General features: G+C 35.8%; 1 protein-coding gene across 8 annotated transcripts in view; it reads left to right on the top strand.

Annotated features, from left to right (window-relative positions):
• The window catches only part of CFAP20DC (CFAP20 domain containing), a 62,942-nt gene extending 44,171 nt beyond the window's left edge, over positions 1–18,771 (top strand). For 6 of the 8 annotated variants that reach the window (XM_064432889.1, XM_064432890.1, XM_064432884.1 and 3 more), the window contains 3 exons: positions 3,937–3,998; positions 16,878–16,969; positions 18,439–18,771. In XM_064432889.1, coding sequence (XP_064288959.1) covers positions 3,937–3,998; positions 16,878–16,959 — 144 coding nt within the window. In that variant the 3' untranslated portion in view covers positions 16,960–16,969; positions 18,439–18,771. Of the gene's footprint in view, positions 1–3,936; positions 3,999–4,950; positions 5,143–16,877; positions 16,970–18,438 lie in introns of all 8 variants that reach the window. The other 2 variants (XR_010368641.1, XM_064432888.1) reach the window with 2 other exon arrangements.
• Positions 18,772–19,133: the final 362 nt, after the last annotated feature.

Raw genomic sequence — 19,133 nt, 5'->3', positions numbered from 1 at the left:
GAGTAGCAATACAGTACTCAAATGGTTAGCTGAAATGAAAGTCTTTAGTCATGGATTCTCTTTCTGTAAGACCTAAAATAATGGAATTATAGAATACTTTCATTTGGAAGGGACCTTTAAAGGTCATCTAATCCATCCCTCCTACCACTGAGCAAGGACACCTTCACTAAAGTCAGGTGCTCAGGTCCCCATCCAACCAGGCCTTGAATATTTGTAGGGATGTCACAGCTTCTCTGGGCAATCTGTTCCAATGCCTCACACCCACATTGTAAAAAACTTCTTCGTAACACCTAAATCTACACTCTTTTAGTTTAAAACTGTTGCACTTTGTCCTACCACAACAGGCCCTATTAATACCTGTCCCCATCTTTGTTGTAAAGCCTCCTTTAGGCTGTGAATGGCTGCAGTAAGACCTTCCCAGAGCCTCCTTTTCTCCATGTTGAAACCCCAGCTCTCTCAGCCTCTCTCCACAGGAGACATCTTCCAATCCTCTGATAATTTTTGCAGCCCTGCTCTCACTCCAGGACTCACTCCAGCAGGTCCATGTCTTTCCTGTGCTGAGGACCCCAAAGCTGGACACAATGCCCCAGTGGGGTCTCACAGGGGCAGAGTAGAGGGCAGAATTCCCTCCCTGAACCTGCTGCCAATGCTTCCTTTGGATGCAGCCCAGGATACAATTGGCATTCTGGTCTGACAGGTCATGTCTAGCTCTTCATCCCCCAATACTCCCAAATCCTTCTCCACAGAGCTGCTCTCAATCCCTTCATCCCCCAGTACTAGTAAACTCATCATTTTCTCAGCTTCCAGTTTTTATAAAGAAGGGTTTCTTATATATATTTATTCCTTACATATATTTCTTATGTAAAAAATATATGTGTAGAATAAAAGCAGATTTGTTTTTGTCTCTGATCTTTAGTACCACTACCATTTGAGTTAAGAGAATTTTAAAATGCTCAATGCTTCCAAAATCAGATGTACAAACTGCAGAAAACTTTATAGAGCTTTATGTATAGATATAGATTTGTAGCCATCTTCCAGTTGCATAGGTAAATGATTTTAGCAGTGCAGTATATAGAAAAGAAATAGAAATAATCCTTATATTGGAATTTGAGAAATTAAGTACAGCTTGAAATTCTTGTCATGATTAAACTTTCATGCTTACATGTGTTTCCAGGTTGTATCTTTCTGATTCTTTAAATCAGTAGTATCAATTGCTTTCTCTTATGTTTTTCAAAGATAAATAAGAAGTATTTTCTTACAAATTTTTCTTCATTTTATTCATTTGTGTCCTTTAGGTGGAATCTATGGCAACAGCACCACCAGAAGGCAGCTTTTTGTCTATCTTTAATTTTGAAATACCTTTGATGTTTTGCAAGGCAGGGCAGGGTATAATCATGTTAGATTGTGCATTTAGGTATCAAAGTAATATTATATATATATAAACCACATTCTAAATGAGTTTAAAGTTTTTCATCACTTAACCATTTTTAGCCTGATTTTCAGAATCATTGAAAAGTGTCATGTTACTGACTTTAATGAATCTGAGAAACCCTTGTGAATGTAAAGGCACATAGATCAATCATATTATTGAGCTACAGTTAGAACAGATGTCCTTAACAGCTACAAAACAGATATACTAAAATTTTGGATTTATATTCTATGACAGTCTACCAAGAACTGAATATATGCTGTCAGGAGAAAATGTTGAAATGTAAGTGGTTTAGCTGCTGCTGTAAACTATGACAGCCAAAAAGGAATAAAATCACTTTGAATATTACACATTAGCTAGTATAGCCTCAGTTATAAATATGAAAAACTTCTACTTTAAAATGGGTTTACTTTGAAGGAGAATTGTAAACCCTTGTAAAATGTGTGTGGGGCACAGTTTCAATTCAAAAATATGTGTTTGTAGAGCTAAATATTTTTAAATATTTTATTTGACTGTGTCTTACCTGACTGTTTTCTTAAATCTTAAGACCTATGAAAATTCATGCTAGATTTGCAACACTATGAAAGACACAGTTCTGTATATTGCAGAGTGTAATGTGAAGTTTATACTCACACATATATACATTATCCAAGAAAATTTGCAAAGCTTACAAAACATTTCTGTTTAAATGCCTTGCTTTATTCTAGAGATCTTGTGAGACTTTCTTGCCCTGTCAGAGAACTGGCCCATTCAGCCTCTTGGATAGTTTTTTCCACACTTCAGACACCAATTCAATCACAACACAAACATTTTGGAGAAAGATCTATAGGAGAATTCAGGATACCTTACTACATATGGTCCCTGTTTCTCATCAGAAATTCAAAAGAGAAGATTCTCCTGATTGCTCACTGATATATCCTGGAAGCTTGTAGTGATATAATAGTGATATAATGTTGCATTAGCAAAAGCCAAATTATGCCCACCACTAAAACTTGTCTTTCAAGTAAGGAGTACTCATAGAGAAGAAAGATTACTTGTTCCACAAGCAACTTCCTAAATACAAATTCAGTTACATAAGTCTCGATCTGAAAAATATTTGAAATAATACTTCCAGGCTCATACCTAATTTATGGAAGGTCTTTTGGCCTCCTTTGTGAGTCTTCAGAAAAAAAGCCACTTAACACAGAAATGGTCTGGCAGAACTGAAGTCTGACAGACAAGAGGAGTGTTATTTAAACCCAGAATTATGCCAACTGTGAGCTCAGTTTGACAACCCCTGGAGGGATCTGTTCACATCAAGTCAAATTGCAAAACTGAGGAAGAGCTTCTTCATTCTTTACTATGAAATGAGACTAAAAATTATTTAGACAGATATTCTGGTTCATAGACTGCCTAATTCACTCTCTGTCTTGTCTTCATCTTACCCTAGCTATCATCTGGGAATTGCACTATCCACCACCAGGCAGTGAATCATATTTGGTAGTAATTAGGATGTTATTCATCCTGAACATGTATTTTACAAAATCCCTTTCCATTTTCTGAAACCACAAGGATATACTCATTTTTATATTAATTTTTGGTTTTAAAAATAATTTAATAACATTTTTTATTATTTTAGCATTTAATGTACTAAATTGAACAAGTATTGCCAATGTATGCTTACATTTTCACTTCTTTTGCATTTCCTTCAATGATTTGTTTAGAACTGCTTTTGAGGTGTGTAATAATGGCAGGGAGAGTCTCTTCTGGTAGAATACATATATTCTGGGAAAAAATGTATTTGTGGATTTTAGAATTCTTGAATTTTTACATCAGTTTATGAATATTGATTTTTCTTGCAAATAACTCTTTTTAATGCCATAAGCCAAATGCAGTTTGAAACTTTTGAGACACGTGCTTACAATGGGTAAGTAAGGTTTGACTGGGAAATTATCATGCCTTGTATGAATATTCATACAGTCCACTGTTAGCTATTCATGAACAGCTTAATCCAGGCTTCAAAGCTGCAGTGCCATGGAGAATCATATGTGCTTCAGTAATCTTCATTTGTGACTGCTAAAATTACTGTTATTGCTTATAAACTGGTCTGCCAGCCCTCTTACCTCTTCCTTGGTGTTTTCTACTCTTGAAAATGGTTCATTCTGCACAGATCCTAACAAGATTTTCTTCTTCATGCTTTCTACAAGTGTTCAATCCAGACTCTTCTGTCATACCAGACTTTACCACCCTCCATCTCTTGTCTCCTGACTGTCCCAACACTCTCACAGGCAGCAGAGAAATAACTGTGTGATCACCTCTTTAATTCATATTTATTTCCACCCAGACAAAAATCATCTTTAAAGTTGTACTTTTGTACAGTTAGGACCAGAATATCCATTTTTAATTTCACAGATAAGAAAAAAGACTGTAAAAATTCTAATATCAGAATGTAAATGAGCTCATATGTATATGCTCATACCAGATCTCTGACATACTTCTAAACAACCCATTATTTTTGTTTTGCACAGCCCGTCAGTCAGCAGCATGACTATCAGAAAGAAATGAGCCCACTTTCTCATTCCAGCCCACGGTAAGATTCCATTTATAGCCCAGGCAGTAAGGATTCAGTTAGAGTGTTCTGAATATTAAATGTGACACTCTTTGATTTAATCTTCAATCTCTTTTCAATTGCAACCTCCTCTCAGAGGGCTTTATTGCTCGTTTTAGTCATTGTCTACAGTATGTCTGAGCTGTCTGGGAACACAGAACTGAATTCTGCATGTTTTGGATGTACCAAATGTATTTAAAGTATCTGACACAGGCCTTGCTCCTGCATCTGCTTTGATGTGTGATTCAGCAAATCGTCCTCATCTCACATACATACACTCTCATCTATTTCTTTCTCCCTCTCTGCTTTGAAGGCTTAGAGGTGGAATTCTGTATGTGACTGTAGGTGTCAGGGAATCAATTGGTTCCAAAAGATTTTAATGCTGCTTATTAAGTAAGGGGTTTTTTTTCAATAGATAGCCCAGTTAGGAGAGGGGGTTACAACACTCTGTGAGAGAGCAAAGGGATCCTGTCTACAGCATATTTTGTGTGTCAGACTTTTAGCTTGATCTGTTTTGTTTGGAATCAGGAACAAAATCCCTGTGAATTCAATGTAAGGTGAGATGACAAGGGGAAAAGGTGGCTAAGGAAAATTAATCACATTGAGACTGTTGAGACAATCAAGATTAATTGTCCAGTTTCAGACCTACTTTGTACCTGTGAAGCTCTAACATCACTTTGTCAATTTTTTAACTGCTTGAACAAGAGGTGTACTAATTTTTAAAAGCAGTCCTATTTCACTTTCACTTGGTGTCATTAATGTGGATTTTGCTTGTCCAGGTTTTAACTGGATGATGTATGTGTGTTGGGGGACAGGGATAGGAAGAGAGGACATTTCAGTTACAATTTCTTTATATTTTACCAACAGTCTGAAATGTTTTCTGAGAGCTCACTGTCAGTCAGTTGTGCAGGATAATGTGTTTCTCCTCACACAGATGTTTTCAGCCACTTGTCTCACTGGATTCAAGATCTTCTGATTAGATTTTATAAAGTAAACCACCTGAAACTTTCTGTGCAAGTTCACCCAGTTGCATCAGTTATTACAAGACACAGCCATATATTTCCAATATTTTACTGGAGTTCATGAATAATCCTGGATTCCTGTTCCCTTTCACATGTAAATCAAGGTACTTATGTTTGTCTAAAGACCTCTCTGCCTTGGGTGATGGTTGTCCAAGGAACCATCACCTTATAAGTTGGATGGGTTAATGGATGAAGTGGACAGAGATAACTGACTACAGTCCACAGAGTACAACAGGAAGTGCCTTGAGACAGAACTTTGGACTCTTTATTCCAAAATTGATTTTATAGTTCTGATGATATTATAAGTGCCTATATTTTAGTGCAAGCTACATTGTTTGTCTTCTTTTTCCCCATATGTTGGTTAAGTCAAGTTTTATTACATTATTTTTATGCATGTGCTAAAGCAATTTGGTACTTGGTACATTTTATATACTGGAAAAACAAATAAACACCATCATCTGTAAAAAGAAAGTGTTTCATCATATCAAGTTAATATGATCAACAATGAAAACTTGTCTTTCCATATAATAAAATTTAAAACAAAATAATATAATTTATTACTTAGTTTTTATGCTATTTTAATCCAGTACACACAGTAGACTTAAATTTCCCTAGAAATCATTTTCGAGAAATGCAGGTGGTATTCATAAAATACCTGACTTGCAAGTGCCTCATAAATTCAGTAACCCTTGTGAACTGCCAGAAAAGCATTATTGGGCTGTAAATACAGAAAATGACAAAATTATGAGGTCAGTTTGCATCATGATATAAAAACTGGAGAGAATGTGACTTGAATACCATTATTCACATCGTTACCTTTCATGGTAATGGAAAACTGTAATGTTTTTCACAGAGGATGTGTACCTAAATAAGGAGGAAATAAAATTAATGGTAATTCCATAACTTAGTTCCTAAACTGTTTCTAAAGGCAATTTTAACAAATCCTGTATAAGCAACTAGAAAATGTCTAAAACTTTCTAAGCCTACTATAGCTTTGTAGGGAACACATGGAATATTTGAAATACAGCCCTTTAGGTGTGTGGGTGCAAATGCTATGGTATAAAGACAGTTACACGGTGCATTTGCTGAATGAACAAATATTTTTTTGTAAAGAGGGGTAAAGAACAGGTCTTGAGAATAATTTTAAAAGTGTAGCAGTGTTATCTTCTGGGAAATGAAAAGAAACCAATGTAGGAGCTATTGTCCAGTAAAATGTAGGTTCTGTCCATAATAAGATAAAAGGACAAGCCAGGAAAGAAAGGCTGTGAAGGTAATGGAAATTCAGTCAATAAAGGGACTCAGCTCGACTCATTGTCCATTGGTTCCGCTGGGTAAAGGTCATAACTCTGCCAAGAATATTGCTCCTTCCTGCCACAGAAATCAGCCCAGCTGGGGCTGCTCTGCAAGGCAGAGAACCAGTTAATGAAACGAGATGGCTGACGCTGCAGGGCCAGGAAAATGAGGAGATGTGGGTGTGATGGCCCTGCAATTCCCAAACTGATGTGCTGCTGGCAGAACTCGGGAATCGCTTTCCTGTCTGCACACAGGGAGCTCTAACTGTCTGTGTTGCCTCTTCTCCAGTGCAAGGACTACATCTTGCCCTATAACCAGCATCTACTTAGTAAGATTTTCTCCTCCAAACTATTTGTGTGTCATCCTCCAAACTACTTGTGTGTCATAGGTTTGGAAGTTTCGCTGAAGGAAATCCTGGAAGACAGGAAGTGTTCTAGAATTTCAGTCATATTGAGCTCCTCTTTGAAAAAGATCACTTGAACCTAATTTATTAAAAGACTTTTATAAACTTCTACAGATGCTCTCCAGAAAATTTATTTCTGATAAAATATTGGTTTTCTGCCTCAGAGAAAGGTTTCAACTTATTAGAAAAACCCTATCTTTATAAACATTGCCTGACTAGTTCCTGTCTTGGCATCCTATTCAACTCTTCCCAAAATACAAATAAAATTAGTTCCTCTTGTTCAAACAGTTGTTCCACAGAAACTGCACTAAAGTAGGGCACAAATATTTCAACATATAATTGAATATTCTTTCACAAGAAGTATACTTAAATAATTTTGTGCCAAATATGCATGGCTAAATTTTCAATTAGGTTTTATCCAGATGTTTCTTTTTCAGTTTCTTCTATCTAAAATTAGATAGAAGCCTCTGGAGCCTCTGACAAATGATTAAGAGCCATTGACCTCCCTTCATGTGGGCTTGGTACGAGCTGACTAAAGCAGGTTGTCTTGTCATTGCAATCTACATTTGTTAAGTCAGACTGATTGGGATGTCATCATTATTCTTCCCTCTACAATCAAAAAAACCCAAAAAACTAAACAATGCAATCGACCCACAGAAAAGTAAATAACATTTTCATCCATTTTATGGTAAATGTTATAGATTTGAGATTTGTCACCACGAAATGTTTCACTGATATGGAGTGTTTGAGGAGGACAATAACTTCTAAAAAAAAAGTTGTTGGTTTTACCTTAAGGAAAGACAAAAAAAGAACCCAAATCCTCAGTAGCTACTTTATCCAACAATACAATTTTCTTAATTTTTTAATTATATGCTTGCACAGCATTTCAGATAATGAATCATGAGATGCATAAACATGTACCTTTAACTAAAAGTATCTTTTAATTATATTCAAACTTGATGACTGGTAAAATTTAGGTATGTTAGGTATAAATATAAATTATAAGTAAATATAATGAACACCTCTTTCTGTGCATTCTGAACACTCTACTGGTTTTAGAGAATAAATTATTTCTTTTTCTTGCTTTGAAATTTTCTTCTAGAGAAGTCTTTTTTATATATGGTTACCATATTATTGCCATTATCATGGTACCTGACATTTGCATAATTTGCATAATATCAGTGATTCCGGCATAAAAAACACATCACTGTAAACTTTCAAATATTGAAACCATCTTCAGCTTTGAGACTACCATTCAAGTACACTCATCCACCCCAGATGAAAACTAAACATTCCAATAGCTGCTGCACGTGTTATTATACCGCTGAGAGATTCTGTAAAATTAAACTCACCCATGAAATGGTGCAGTAAAAGAGGGATTGCAGCTATAACATTTATTTGCACTACACCAGAACCTCTCCCTCATGCAGGGTGTGAAATTCAGGCACAAGAGGCCTTTGTATTTCCATGCAAAGGTTTGAATAGCAGAATAACTTAGTTAAGAAGCACATTTAAAGACTGAGTTTTTCAAACAAAGGAGCATATTTATTCTTATGATTCATTATAAGATCATACAACACCATCACTTCTGCACAACAGACAATATTATATTATGAAGTAGTATAAAATTACACAACAGTTGTCAAAATAAGTGAACAAGAACAATGTATCACAAAATGTACTTTGGTTTTTTATTTTACTTGTTCAGTTACTTACCCACAAAATAGAGTAATTTGCAGTAGATCTCCCAGTCGTTAATCTGAATTAGCAAAGTTCTGCTGCATTTGTCAGGCAATAATGTGCATAAAAAAGAACATGACAAAAGAAGCAAATGGCACAGGAACCATCTAATTGAACAGGTTACATTTTTTAATCATGATGCTAAAAAGCTTAGCTGCAGAAAGGTTATGGAGAACCAAGTAGCTAACATGTTAAAGCTTGTTAAAATAATCCAAAAATGGCTTTCCCTTGTTTTGGAATCTAAGAACATGGAAACGTGACAGCATATGCGCTAAGGATTTAAATATAAAACATGGCAAATACTTTCAAACATGCTGTTACATCCATGTCAATGTAAGTTACTCTATTTTTTCTTCTTCTTCTTCTTTTTTTTCATTTTAGTTTTTATCTTCATAACTTATCAAGAATAATTTTAGGGGTTGCACCTTTTTCTGGGTATTCTTGGGCCATTCAAACAAAGGCTGAGCTTATGAGTAAAGATGGAGAATAGGCAGTGAAAGATTTTACCTGTCAGACATGTCAGATGGAAAGGACAAGACCCCTGTTCCCAGGCTGTTACAGTCTCTCCACACTCAGCTGAGCTCTTGCTGTGGCCCTTTATCCCTGTGGATTTTCCCAGGGCATCTCCAGTGTTTATGGATAGCAGGTTGCTTTGGTCCAACCACAAGTCAGCACCAAAGGTCTTTGCCCATCTTCTGCAAACTCTGAGAGCCTTGGGGACTGCACAGAACAGTCAGATGCTGTTGGTGGCTGGATATGGAAAAAATAATTACTTTGATTGCAACAAGATTTCTTAGTCACTAGACTCAGGTGCTTCTTGAACTGGTAGAAGAGTAAAATACAACTTCTTTTAAAAATTTTATTTAATTGTTAAAAGTATGCAAAAAAAAAAGCACATCCTACCTAACAGACACTTCATTAAATGTGCAAATCCATTTCATTCACTGATCAATGAGTATCTGATGTAGTTACTAGAATTTACTTGCTTAGGTTAGATTAACACAAAGGAATTTTGACACACATTTGCAAATTCATTACTTCCAATTTATACAGCTGGACCTCTGATAAATGATTCACAAGTAGCAAGGAAGAAAGAGCTAGTAATTTACTTATATCAGGTGTTAAAGTACTGGTTTTCTCCACTAGTGCCATTAATATTGCTAGTGAAGATCAAGACTATGATCTAGCCAGCAAGCTAATATAGTGAAGATCTAAAGGTTCAGTCTTTAAGTAAAATTAAATGTTCCTTCCATTTAACAGAAGCTATGATTGCAATTTCATGAATTTAACTACGAAACATAGACCAAATAGCAAAATATATTAATTACTAAGCTGTTAAACCTCCAAATTCAGGACATTTGTATTTTTAGATGTAGATGACTGTGTATGGTTTTAATAACCTCCATAAAGTTACCATTTCAACTTTGATAATGAAAGAAAACTGGAAATTCTTAACAGGTGAGATTTTCAGCCAATGCCAGCATGATTATAGTGTGGATACCTGTAGTAGCACCTAACTTTATCTAAATATCTTGTTCAGTAAGTAGAATTCACATCTCCTTTGTTGTCCTTTAATCCAATCTAGCACCCCTAAGATAGTTCATTTAGAGATTTAAGACCTTAAGAGCAGATTCAAGTGTTCCCTGCACAGTTGCACTTGTACTTTTTATGATCTCATGGACAATTAAATTATTTAGCTTTTAAGGAGGTCCCTGCCTCCATTAGAAGTGCAGTGTTTGGCAAAAAGGACTTGCTGAGGTGCTCTGGAGGAAGGAAAAAGGCATTTTCTAAATATGCTTGTGATTTTCTCAATCTTAGTGCTAGGAAAAAAAGAAAGTTCCAGTAAGGCATACAGTAAATGAAGATATTATGTATTAGGGATGGAATGAATCTGTCACTTTGACGGATTGTGAGGCAGAGAACAGATTAACAGATTACTCATAGTCAGAATGCAGCTCACTGTGAAAAATGTGCAGGAAATGATAAGTGTTGCTTTGTGCTGATTTAATGATATCTTGAAACTACTGTAGCACTCCAGGAAAATAACACAATTTTAGCTCATGGCTAACTTTTTTTTTTTTTTTAATCATCAATATATTGCCAGATTGCCCTTAAATACTTCTGAAAATAGAACTTTCAATTCCTGCAAATTCATAGAAAGATATATATTTATGTTATTTTTCAAAATTTTTGTTAAAACATGCATTCAAAAATCTTTGACTTTTATGTATAAGTACACTCTGTATTCTTTTGGTAGTATAACTTCTGCTTCTGTGAACTCTCTCAGTTTTTCATTAAAAAAAAAAATCTGGTTTCTCCACCTGAAACTGAGTAGTACTGAACAGTTATTGATATACAAATTAATACTGAATTTGTATTCGTTTATGGTATTTTTATGGAAAAACTTACTAATTTTCAAGAACTTGAATTGTTTAAAGCATTTTAGATACAATAATGGACAACTTAAATAATTATTACAGTCATATGTAGTGGCAGGACCTGAAATTAGTTTTAACATATTTTCAAATAATAGTTGCATTTTGTACATACATCAAACAAATCTCATCATTAATAGCCTACAAAAGTCACTGCTTAACTACTGAAGCTATTATTGAAGAATCTATTTCTATGGAGGTATTCCTGGTAAAAAATAAATCCAAACTCCCATCATGCATTCAGCACTTACATGTGACAAAGCAGAAACAAAACAGGTGTGTGTAGGTAATTTGCCTGAAGTCAATAGAGTTACACATGAGCCTGAAGCTGATGAGACATGGGAAGAATTGAAAATTCACATCTTTTAATCTAGAGGAGCCTAACCAGCAACTCATGCTCCAAAAAATGTGAGATCAGAGAATAGATGAGGGGTCTTACACAACCAGGTGACTTTTTATTATCTAAGAACTGAGATAATCTCTACTAAGTTTTCTTAAATAGATATAACTAAAAACAGGAGGAAATTAAGTCTCTATCTTAGCAGAACTGGAGCATACTTTAGATGGGAGCTGGCACTCTGCATTCAGTGCATCATGGTAAGATATCACTTCTGCACTTTCAGCATTTGCAGCAGGGTTTGCTCCACATGATATTAAATACTGCTAATACAGCACTGAGATTTAAGGTGATAGCTACATGAGATGTCAGGAATTGGTCCTTTTTTTGTTAAATACAGTTAATTCATACATTGACATTTTGTGGCCCTCCACAGTTAGTCAAATAATCCACTGTAAAAACAGAGTTCAGCAAATGTGCTCCTCTTACTTCACCCAGGCACAAGTCCATTCTCCTCTCTAGTTATAACAATTCACTGAGCAATGCAGTTAAATACAATCTTTTGTGGTTTTAGTGATTGTACCCTTCAGGTGCTGAACAGACTGTCAATCTGATGTGTTCATAATGATACAAAACTAAGGCTGGTTTTTCATTCCCTGATTTGACATAATGGAGCCCTAGCCTTGCACTTTTGCAGTATATTACAAGGCTGAACAAATATTCCTTTTAATTTTGGTATAGATTGTTGGACAAAACCTTACTAAAACTTTGAAGCATTTCATTTTTTTAATAAAGTGGATTAAAGGATCCCATTGATTTAAGTCATACAAATTAAATGTGATCCAAAAGAAATGCAATAAAGTATGCTATCTCAAGACAGTGCAACATTAAAAATCTTTATACTAAATGATTTGACATTTTCTCAGTCTCCCAGTCTGCAAAAGTATCTGTGAAAAAATCAAAGTATCAAAGGTGTTCATTAAGATTTCAGTGCAAAACTTCTGATTCTAAGAATTTCTGTTGATGGTAATAATTTTAATACATTGTCATTGATAAGTGCTGCTTAATAAAGCATCATTAATTTTCTCAACAGACTTTGCTGAGGGAAGCCTTTTTTCTGCAAAATTTACCATACTGTCATAAAACTGAAAATTATGTTCATATGTCCAAAAGATTCTTTTGCTTTCCATCACAGTTCAGCCCTCATGTGACATTTCACTGTATGACCACTATTATCTGAAAGTATTTTAAAGAACTTCTAAGTAATATTTTTTAAGAAAAATGTAGAAAAGATTATATAACATTTGCTTTATATTTTGGTATGCAGAATAGCTTTCAGAATAATGAAGAATTTTAGTGCAAGCTCTAAAGGTATATGATACTGATGAGTGTGTGTGGAACCTATTCTGAGCCTTCCTACAATGCAGCTCACAATGTCAAAAGACAATATTTGGCATTCCACACTGTTATCAGGAAACTCTGGATGGTTTATTGCACATTGATTGTATTGATTACAGCTGGAGGCATTGATAGCATAAATAGAGTGGGTTTAATTAGTCAGAATGTGTGATTAGCTTTTCTGTTTTAAGGAGATAAACTAGCTTCTTTAATAAAAAAACATATATTCTGTGTTCACTCAGAATAAAACCACAATAACCAGGAACACAGAGCACAGTCTGTGTTTCTCAGAATATTGCCAGTTGCCTCCATGCTAGTCCTTGACTTTTCCCAAGGTCTAACACATTTTTCAGGATGCTTTTTAAAAATTCACTGAAACCCTCTGTCCCCCACACACACATGCTTTAGTTGCTTCCTAAAAGCAGCTGCAGGTTTTACTGTGGAAGTTTGGTGTGACTGGTGCATCTGTCAGAATTCCTGCTGTAAACCCTCTCCTCAGAAGTTTATCCATCCACTGCCAGCACTTAATCTTCAGTGTAATTTAACCAAGAAAGTTTCAGCACTCAGGACATTTTTTTTTAAATTTCTCTTCAAGTTTTTAGGAGGTTAATTTAGACTTTGCTAACTAACTTACAGAAGTAGTAAACCAGTTTTTAATATATACTGTATAAAATGTTTTGTCCTTGAAAGTAATACTAAGTCACCAATGAAACCCTAATACTGTAATGTTTTGATTACTTGTCTTGGTGGGAGGGGGTTGAATAGCAAAACTATTTGTTTTCCTTGGACATTGAGAGAAAAAACATAAACTGAATCAAGACTGTCTTAATAGGAAATAATAAACTTTCCAACATGTCCCTGTTGCTTCTGTCATTGATAAAAACTTCTTTGCCTCCTTCTAGAACCATCAAAATCATTAGATCTTACACTTGCACCTCCTAGAAAAGTAGTTATTTATCCACTGACTCAGATACATCAAAATAAATATTAATATAAAACTGAACACCTTCATATAATATTTTACTCCAATAAATGAAGGACACAATCAAAGATAACATCACCCAGCTACTCAAAAAATATCCCACCTCTGATTTCTCAAACTTAATATTTCATGCAGATCTTCCAGATATGAGACTTCAAACTAAAATTCATCAATTTCCTGAGTAATAAAAGCTATTCATATAGCACAAATACTGGTTTTAACAACATATTATTAAATATTAACAACATATTATTTAATTTAACAACATATTATTACCTTGTTCCCTCATTGTTTTCTCCATGATTTGCCTCTTTCTTTTCCATTGGAGGTAATTACCTTACTAGCTTTCTTTCCTTCTTGCTAAAATCCTGTCTGCTTTACAGGTCCTATTTTCTTTAGGAATTCCCTGATACATGTTTTATATGAAAAAACATGAATCTTTAAATGCTTCTGATTTATGCCAGACTGATACAACTGCATATGTACTCCAAAGCTTTTACATTTCGTAACTGTGTTGGTCTGACTAAGATATTTTCTTTAGAAGTGAGCACTGTCTTTCTCTCTCCTTCCACTTTTCAGCAGCTGTCCCAGCAGAAATATTCTCTTTTCTGGCTCCCAGACATCGCTGCCTTTTGCAAAAGCTGTAGTGATTGTGGAAGGAAAGGCAGCTGGGGAACCAGAGGTGTGATTTAGCACTCACAGTACCTCCTTACCTTCCCCAAATTTGATGCAGTTTCTCTGAGAGATCACCTTTGCCTTTGCTGGCTTTGTTTCAGTGCAATTGTAGAGAACCAGGCTCGTGCTGCTGCTTTTGCTGTCAGCCCACTCCTGATTTTGGGGGCTGATTTTCTGGCAGATCAAACCACACACGCAAAGGACACCAATGGAAAATACCTTCTACCATGCTGCTGAGTATCAGGCTGCATTTAACTGTTATTCCTAAAAACTTCTGAAGCTTTGGTGTGGACACAGAGCCTTTGGCTGCATTCAGGGAACAAAGACAAGGTGACAATGACAGACATGGCTGCGTGCATTGGTCGCACCAACCCCCAGTGGCCTTAGCTGAGCAGCAGAAGAGAGGGATTGGCTGTGACGTTGGCCATATATGTGAAAATAATATGATGCTATAAGAAAATTTTAAAGTATGTTTTTTACATTTTGACATGATGGAAAATTCAATATCTCTTCCTTTAAATCTGCCATGCTACTTGCTGGATTTCTACACCAACAGTTCTGTTTCCTGAGGCGGAAAATTAGTTTTTTCCATTTTGACTGCAAACAGATAGGTGGTTGTCCCCAGATTCAACCCAGATTATGCACACATGCCAACAGGAGATGATGTAGAATCAATAACAAGTCCAGAAGTAGCAGAAAAACTAAAAAAAAACCCAAAGCAGTCAGCATATTTTAGCAATTGTACCAGATGACTGAGCCTTGCCAGATTTCTCTGACAGAAACAACTTGTACATAGATCATGAAGGCTTTTCAGAAAATAGAAGTGTATTACCTATTTCCTTGGTGTTGGACATTCAAGTTGAGACAATTACAGTCTGGAATGTAAAGAAATCTGCCAAGCTTTGGAAAAAATTATCCCTTTTAGACAAAGCCATGGATGTTGAAGTTACCTCTCTAGCTCTGGCTAATCTCCCCAGCCTGTAGCACAAGTTCACATGCATGATGCTTTTGTGCAAGCTGTTGGAACAGTCAGACATAAGATGAATCAATCCCAAATCAAGTTTAATTTACTCTGTAGAGCTGCACTGCCCTCATCAGCATGAATCAAACACATGGGAATTTATCCCCTTCCATTACTCTTGCCTTGCAGTGAAATAGGTTGGTCAAAAATGTTGGATCTGGTTCTACCAAAATGAGGTGATTCATTGAGGTCCCTCAAATTCTGTGTTCAAGTGTTGACTTGCAGTTGTTCAGTTAATGATGGTATGGAAGCTTTAATGTGTTACAGCTCTGTACTGCTGGAGAGGAGAGATGGGGATTTAAGGAACCATCAGCTATGCACAGTGTGCAGAGATTAATTCCATATGTGAAAAGAATGGCAAGACATGCTCACCTGAACAAAGAATGTCTTTGTGACATGGATGTGTCCTTCCAGGGCTATCTTTCTCTGATAGATAATATAATCTGAGTGACTTTGTCACTGCACTGCAGTTTGCAATAAAAAAATGTGACAACAATAACCATAAGAACAGCTGTTCTGTTTTCCTTTCTCTGAGCTGCAACAATCAAAGACAGTGTTTCATAAAGTGGGGTATGTGAAAGGAACATTGACCTTTGCATGAATATATGCTAGCATGAGAATAATTTCCAGAAATAATGACACTAGTGTCCAGGAGAGACATCATTTGTCCATTAATAGAAGAAAGTACTCTCTCCTCTGTGATGAAGATCCCATCAAAATCTTTTTCTTTACAGAAGTAAAATGATACAGGACACATGTGATAAGAGTCCTCCATATTGTTGTGCCAGTAGTTAGATTCATGTTCTGTTCAATAACAAATTTTTCTCTATTACATACAAGAATTTATAATAGGAAATTGATATAAATAATTATTTAAAACATATATGCTTAATAACTTTTTCCCCTGTATCAACAACATTCAGACTCAATCCAGTGTTTCCTCTTGAGAAAACTGTTTGTGGCACCCATTTCTGTCTGAGCTCAGCTCTAACTCACCCCCATCCAGACAGGGAATGTCACACCACATTCTGTGTCACCCTACTGCAGGGCACCAAGCACTGCCAAGTCAGTGGTATCCAAACCAAACACATCTTGTGACTGTCTTTGAGCCTCTTTCTTTAGAGGGGGTAAGGATTTTAATCAAATTGACTCCCACAGGTTGTTCATTCCAAGCCTTTATTCCTCAGCAAAACACTCTGATGGGTCCTGTAGGCTTTCAGAGGATAACTCTGTGTGATACTTGTACACCCTGTGCTGAGAGCCACACCTGCTGAAATCTGAAAAGCAAACCTGACTTTTCTGTCATTAAAATCACAGATTTTAATGTGAACAGAAGAGGTGAATAGACCTGAATGGAGAAAGCCTTAACATTTAATCATTATATTAACTGTAAAGTTTCTTTTTATAATAACAAAATCCAGCTTGATTTTATTTCAGAACACTTGACAACCTGCAGTTTCTTTTGGCTTTTTTTTTTTAATCAAAAGTATTAGAAAAAAAAAATGGGAACACAAACTGTGGTTTTATAGGTGATATTTTGATTTGTATTTTTCAGGGACTGGTTAAATGTGTTCAGTCCCCCTGTCATTCCTGGAAGCCAACAACGAGAAGCGAACACTAAATCTTCAGCAAAATAGACAACTCCAGGTAGGAATTTATGAAGACAATGAAAAGAACCTGGGAAGAAAGACAGTTTTAAATGTTCCTTCTCTAGTGCCGGTACTGCCTTCTCATAGTTTTCTATCCTGCTACTTTTTGGTTTCAAGCTCCCTTGTTTATGAGTCTCAGCCCAAGGTAGCAGAATTTTCCATGTGGTATTATTTGCCTTGCTAGAAGAATAACATGCAGTTGCTGTTTCCTGGTGTTCTGGCTCTATACAGATTAACTCATAAAAAATGCATCTTATTTGTTAAAAATAAGGAATTTATGCTAATGGGGATGGCAAACCTACGTAAGAAAGAACACAAGGACTGAACATTCTTATTCAGAGGCATGATTATACTTGCATAAGAGATACTTCTCTTATGAAGAAAAATTGCAGATTTAGCTTTAAATGAAATCTTAGTGTGATTTCCTGAGGACTGTTGTCACCAGAGTTACAGGCTTTTGCTTATTAATGATGTTTGCTTAGAGAATGGTAAAGACCTTAACTGAAACTGGAAAGTCAACAGCAGAATAAAGAAAATACCTTGTTTTCCTCAAATGCCCTTTTTCTTTTCCTTACCAGTTATCTTAGGAAACGGGGTAGAAGGATCATCATCTATTTTATGACAGAGTATCACAAAATTGTTTGGGCTGAGGGGGACCTTGGAGTCCAGTTCCAGCCCCCCTGCCAGGACAGGGACACCTTCCCTCAGCCAGGCTGCTCAAGGCCAGCTCCACCTGGCCTTGGACACATCCAGGATTGACATTTGCATTTTCCTTCAGGTCTCAGGAATTCACTGGGAGCTCTCATAAATCTGACCCCTCTATTCTGGTTGTCCAAGGGGTAAAGATGTCTCAGTGATTTACTGTCTAAAATAAATTATGCCCCTCAAATTGGGGACATTTTCGTAGACATAGACTTGTAATTGTTTGTGACAGCAAAATACAATTTTTCTGTCAGGAAGGGACCTTGCTTTGAAGAATCAAGTAATATGTTGTGTTAAGGGTCCTAAATAAGCCAAGCAGAATTGAACAGTCATCCTTGAGCTATGGGCACATTGGATAAAAATTCATGAAAGGTCCCAGAGAACATTTTTCATTAGTATTATGAAATCCAAGGCTTGTTGCAGTAAACCTATAATTTTTGTAAATGTTTTAATTGTGTTTTAATTTTAACTATCTTTTAAAAGCTTTAAAAATAAGTATATTTGGGAATTTGTATTTCTCCTGTTATCCACTCTAGAATTTACAAACTGTTTTGTGAATTGTTCCTAAACTCATTTCCTTTAAGCTGAAATATTTTATATCATGTGCCTGTGATTGCACATTTGGGGAAAAGAAATTGTCTATATATCATAGCTTTTTATTTTGGCTTTTTATTTTTGTACCTTCATTCAGTCAAATTCTAACTCATGTATATATAGAATGTTTGTAATTTTGATAACTTCATACAGAAAATTTTCTATCTGCAGATACTCAGAAAACCCCGCTGTGATGAAGTGATCATTTCTCCAAGAAACAAGAGAGAACAACAAAGCCATGCCATGACCTTCCCTCCCCAAACAGGACAATTTGGATTTTTTCTGAACTACTGGACTCCCCTCTCTATGCAAGTGGCAGAGAAGCTGCAGTGCTGTGTGAAAAAGCCCAGTGAGATTGGATCACCCCCACCAAACATCAGAATCTGGGTATTCTCCTAGATACCTTGGTTTAAAAAATCCTGATGGACCGTGGTAACTAGATGGTTTGGAGCATCATTTTTGAAAGAGGTGCCAAATAAATTGTGTCCTGTGATATGTCTTAAAGACTTTGGGAAAATCTTTTTTTCCTTATTCACATCACTCGAGGTCAGTTATTTGTGTGGTAAAAAAGCTGGTTCATTACTGACAGTTTTATACCAGATCTGAACAACAAACTGAATGCTCAAATCCATGCCAGAAAATTCTGCCCTGCTTAGCCTCACCTTTCTTTGATTATTTAATATCACATTAGAAAACTACTTAATTCTCATATTGGGAAGTGTCCCAAGATTATTTATTCTGTAAATAATAAACACTATTCTGTGCAGTTTCCAGTGCTCCAAGTATCACAGGATAACAAAAGCCTATAACCAGCCCTGAAAATCTGCAATTAGACATAATGTATTCCAGACAGGAATTTTATCTAA

Source organism: Passer domesticus, chromosome 9 (assembly GCF_036417665.1).
Source record: "Passer domesticus isolate bPasDom1 chromosome 9, bPasDom1.hap1, whole genome shotgun sequence".
Taxonomy (NCBI): domain Eukaryota; kingdom Metazoa; phylum Chordata; class Aves; order Passeriformes; family Passeridae; genus Passer; species Passer domesticus.
This window is presented reverse-complemented; position numbering and strand designations above follow the sequence as displayed.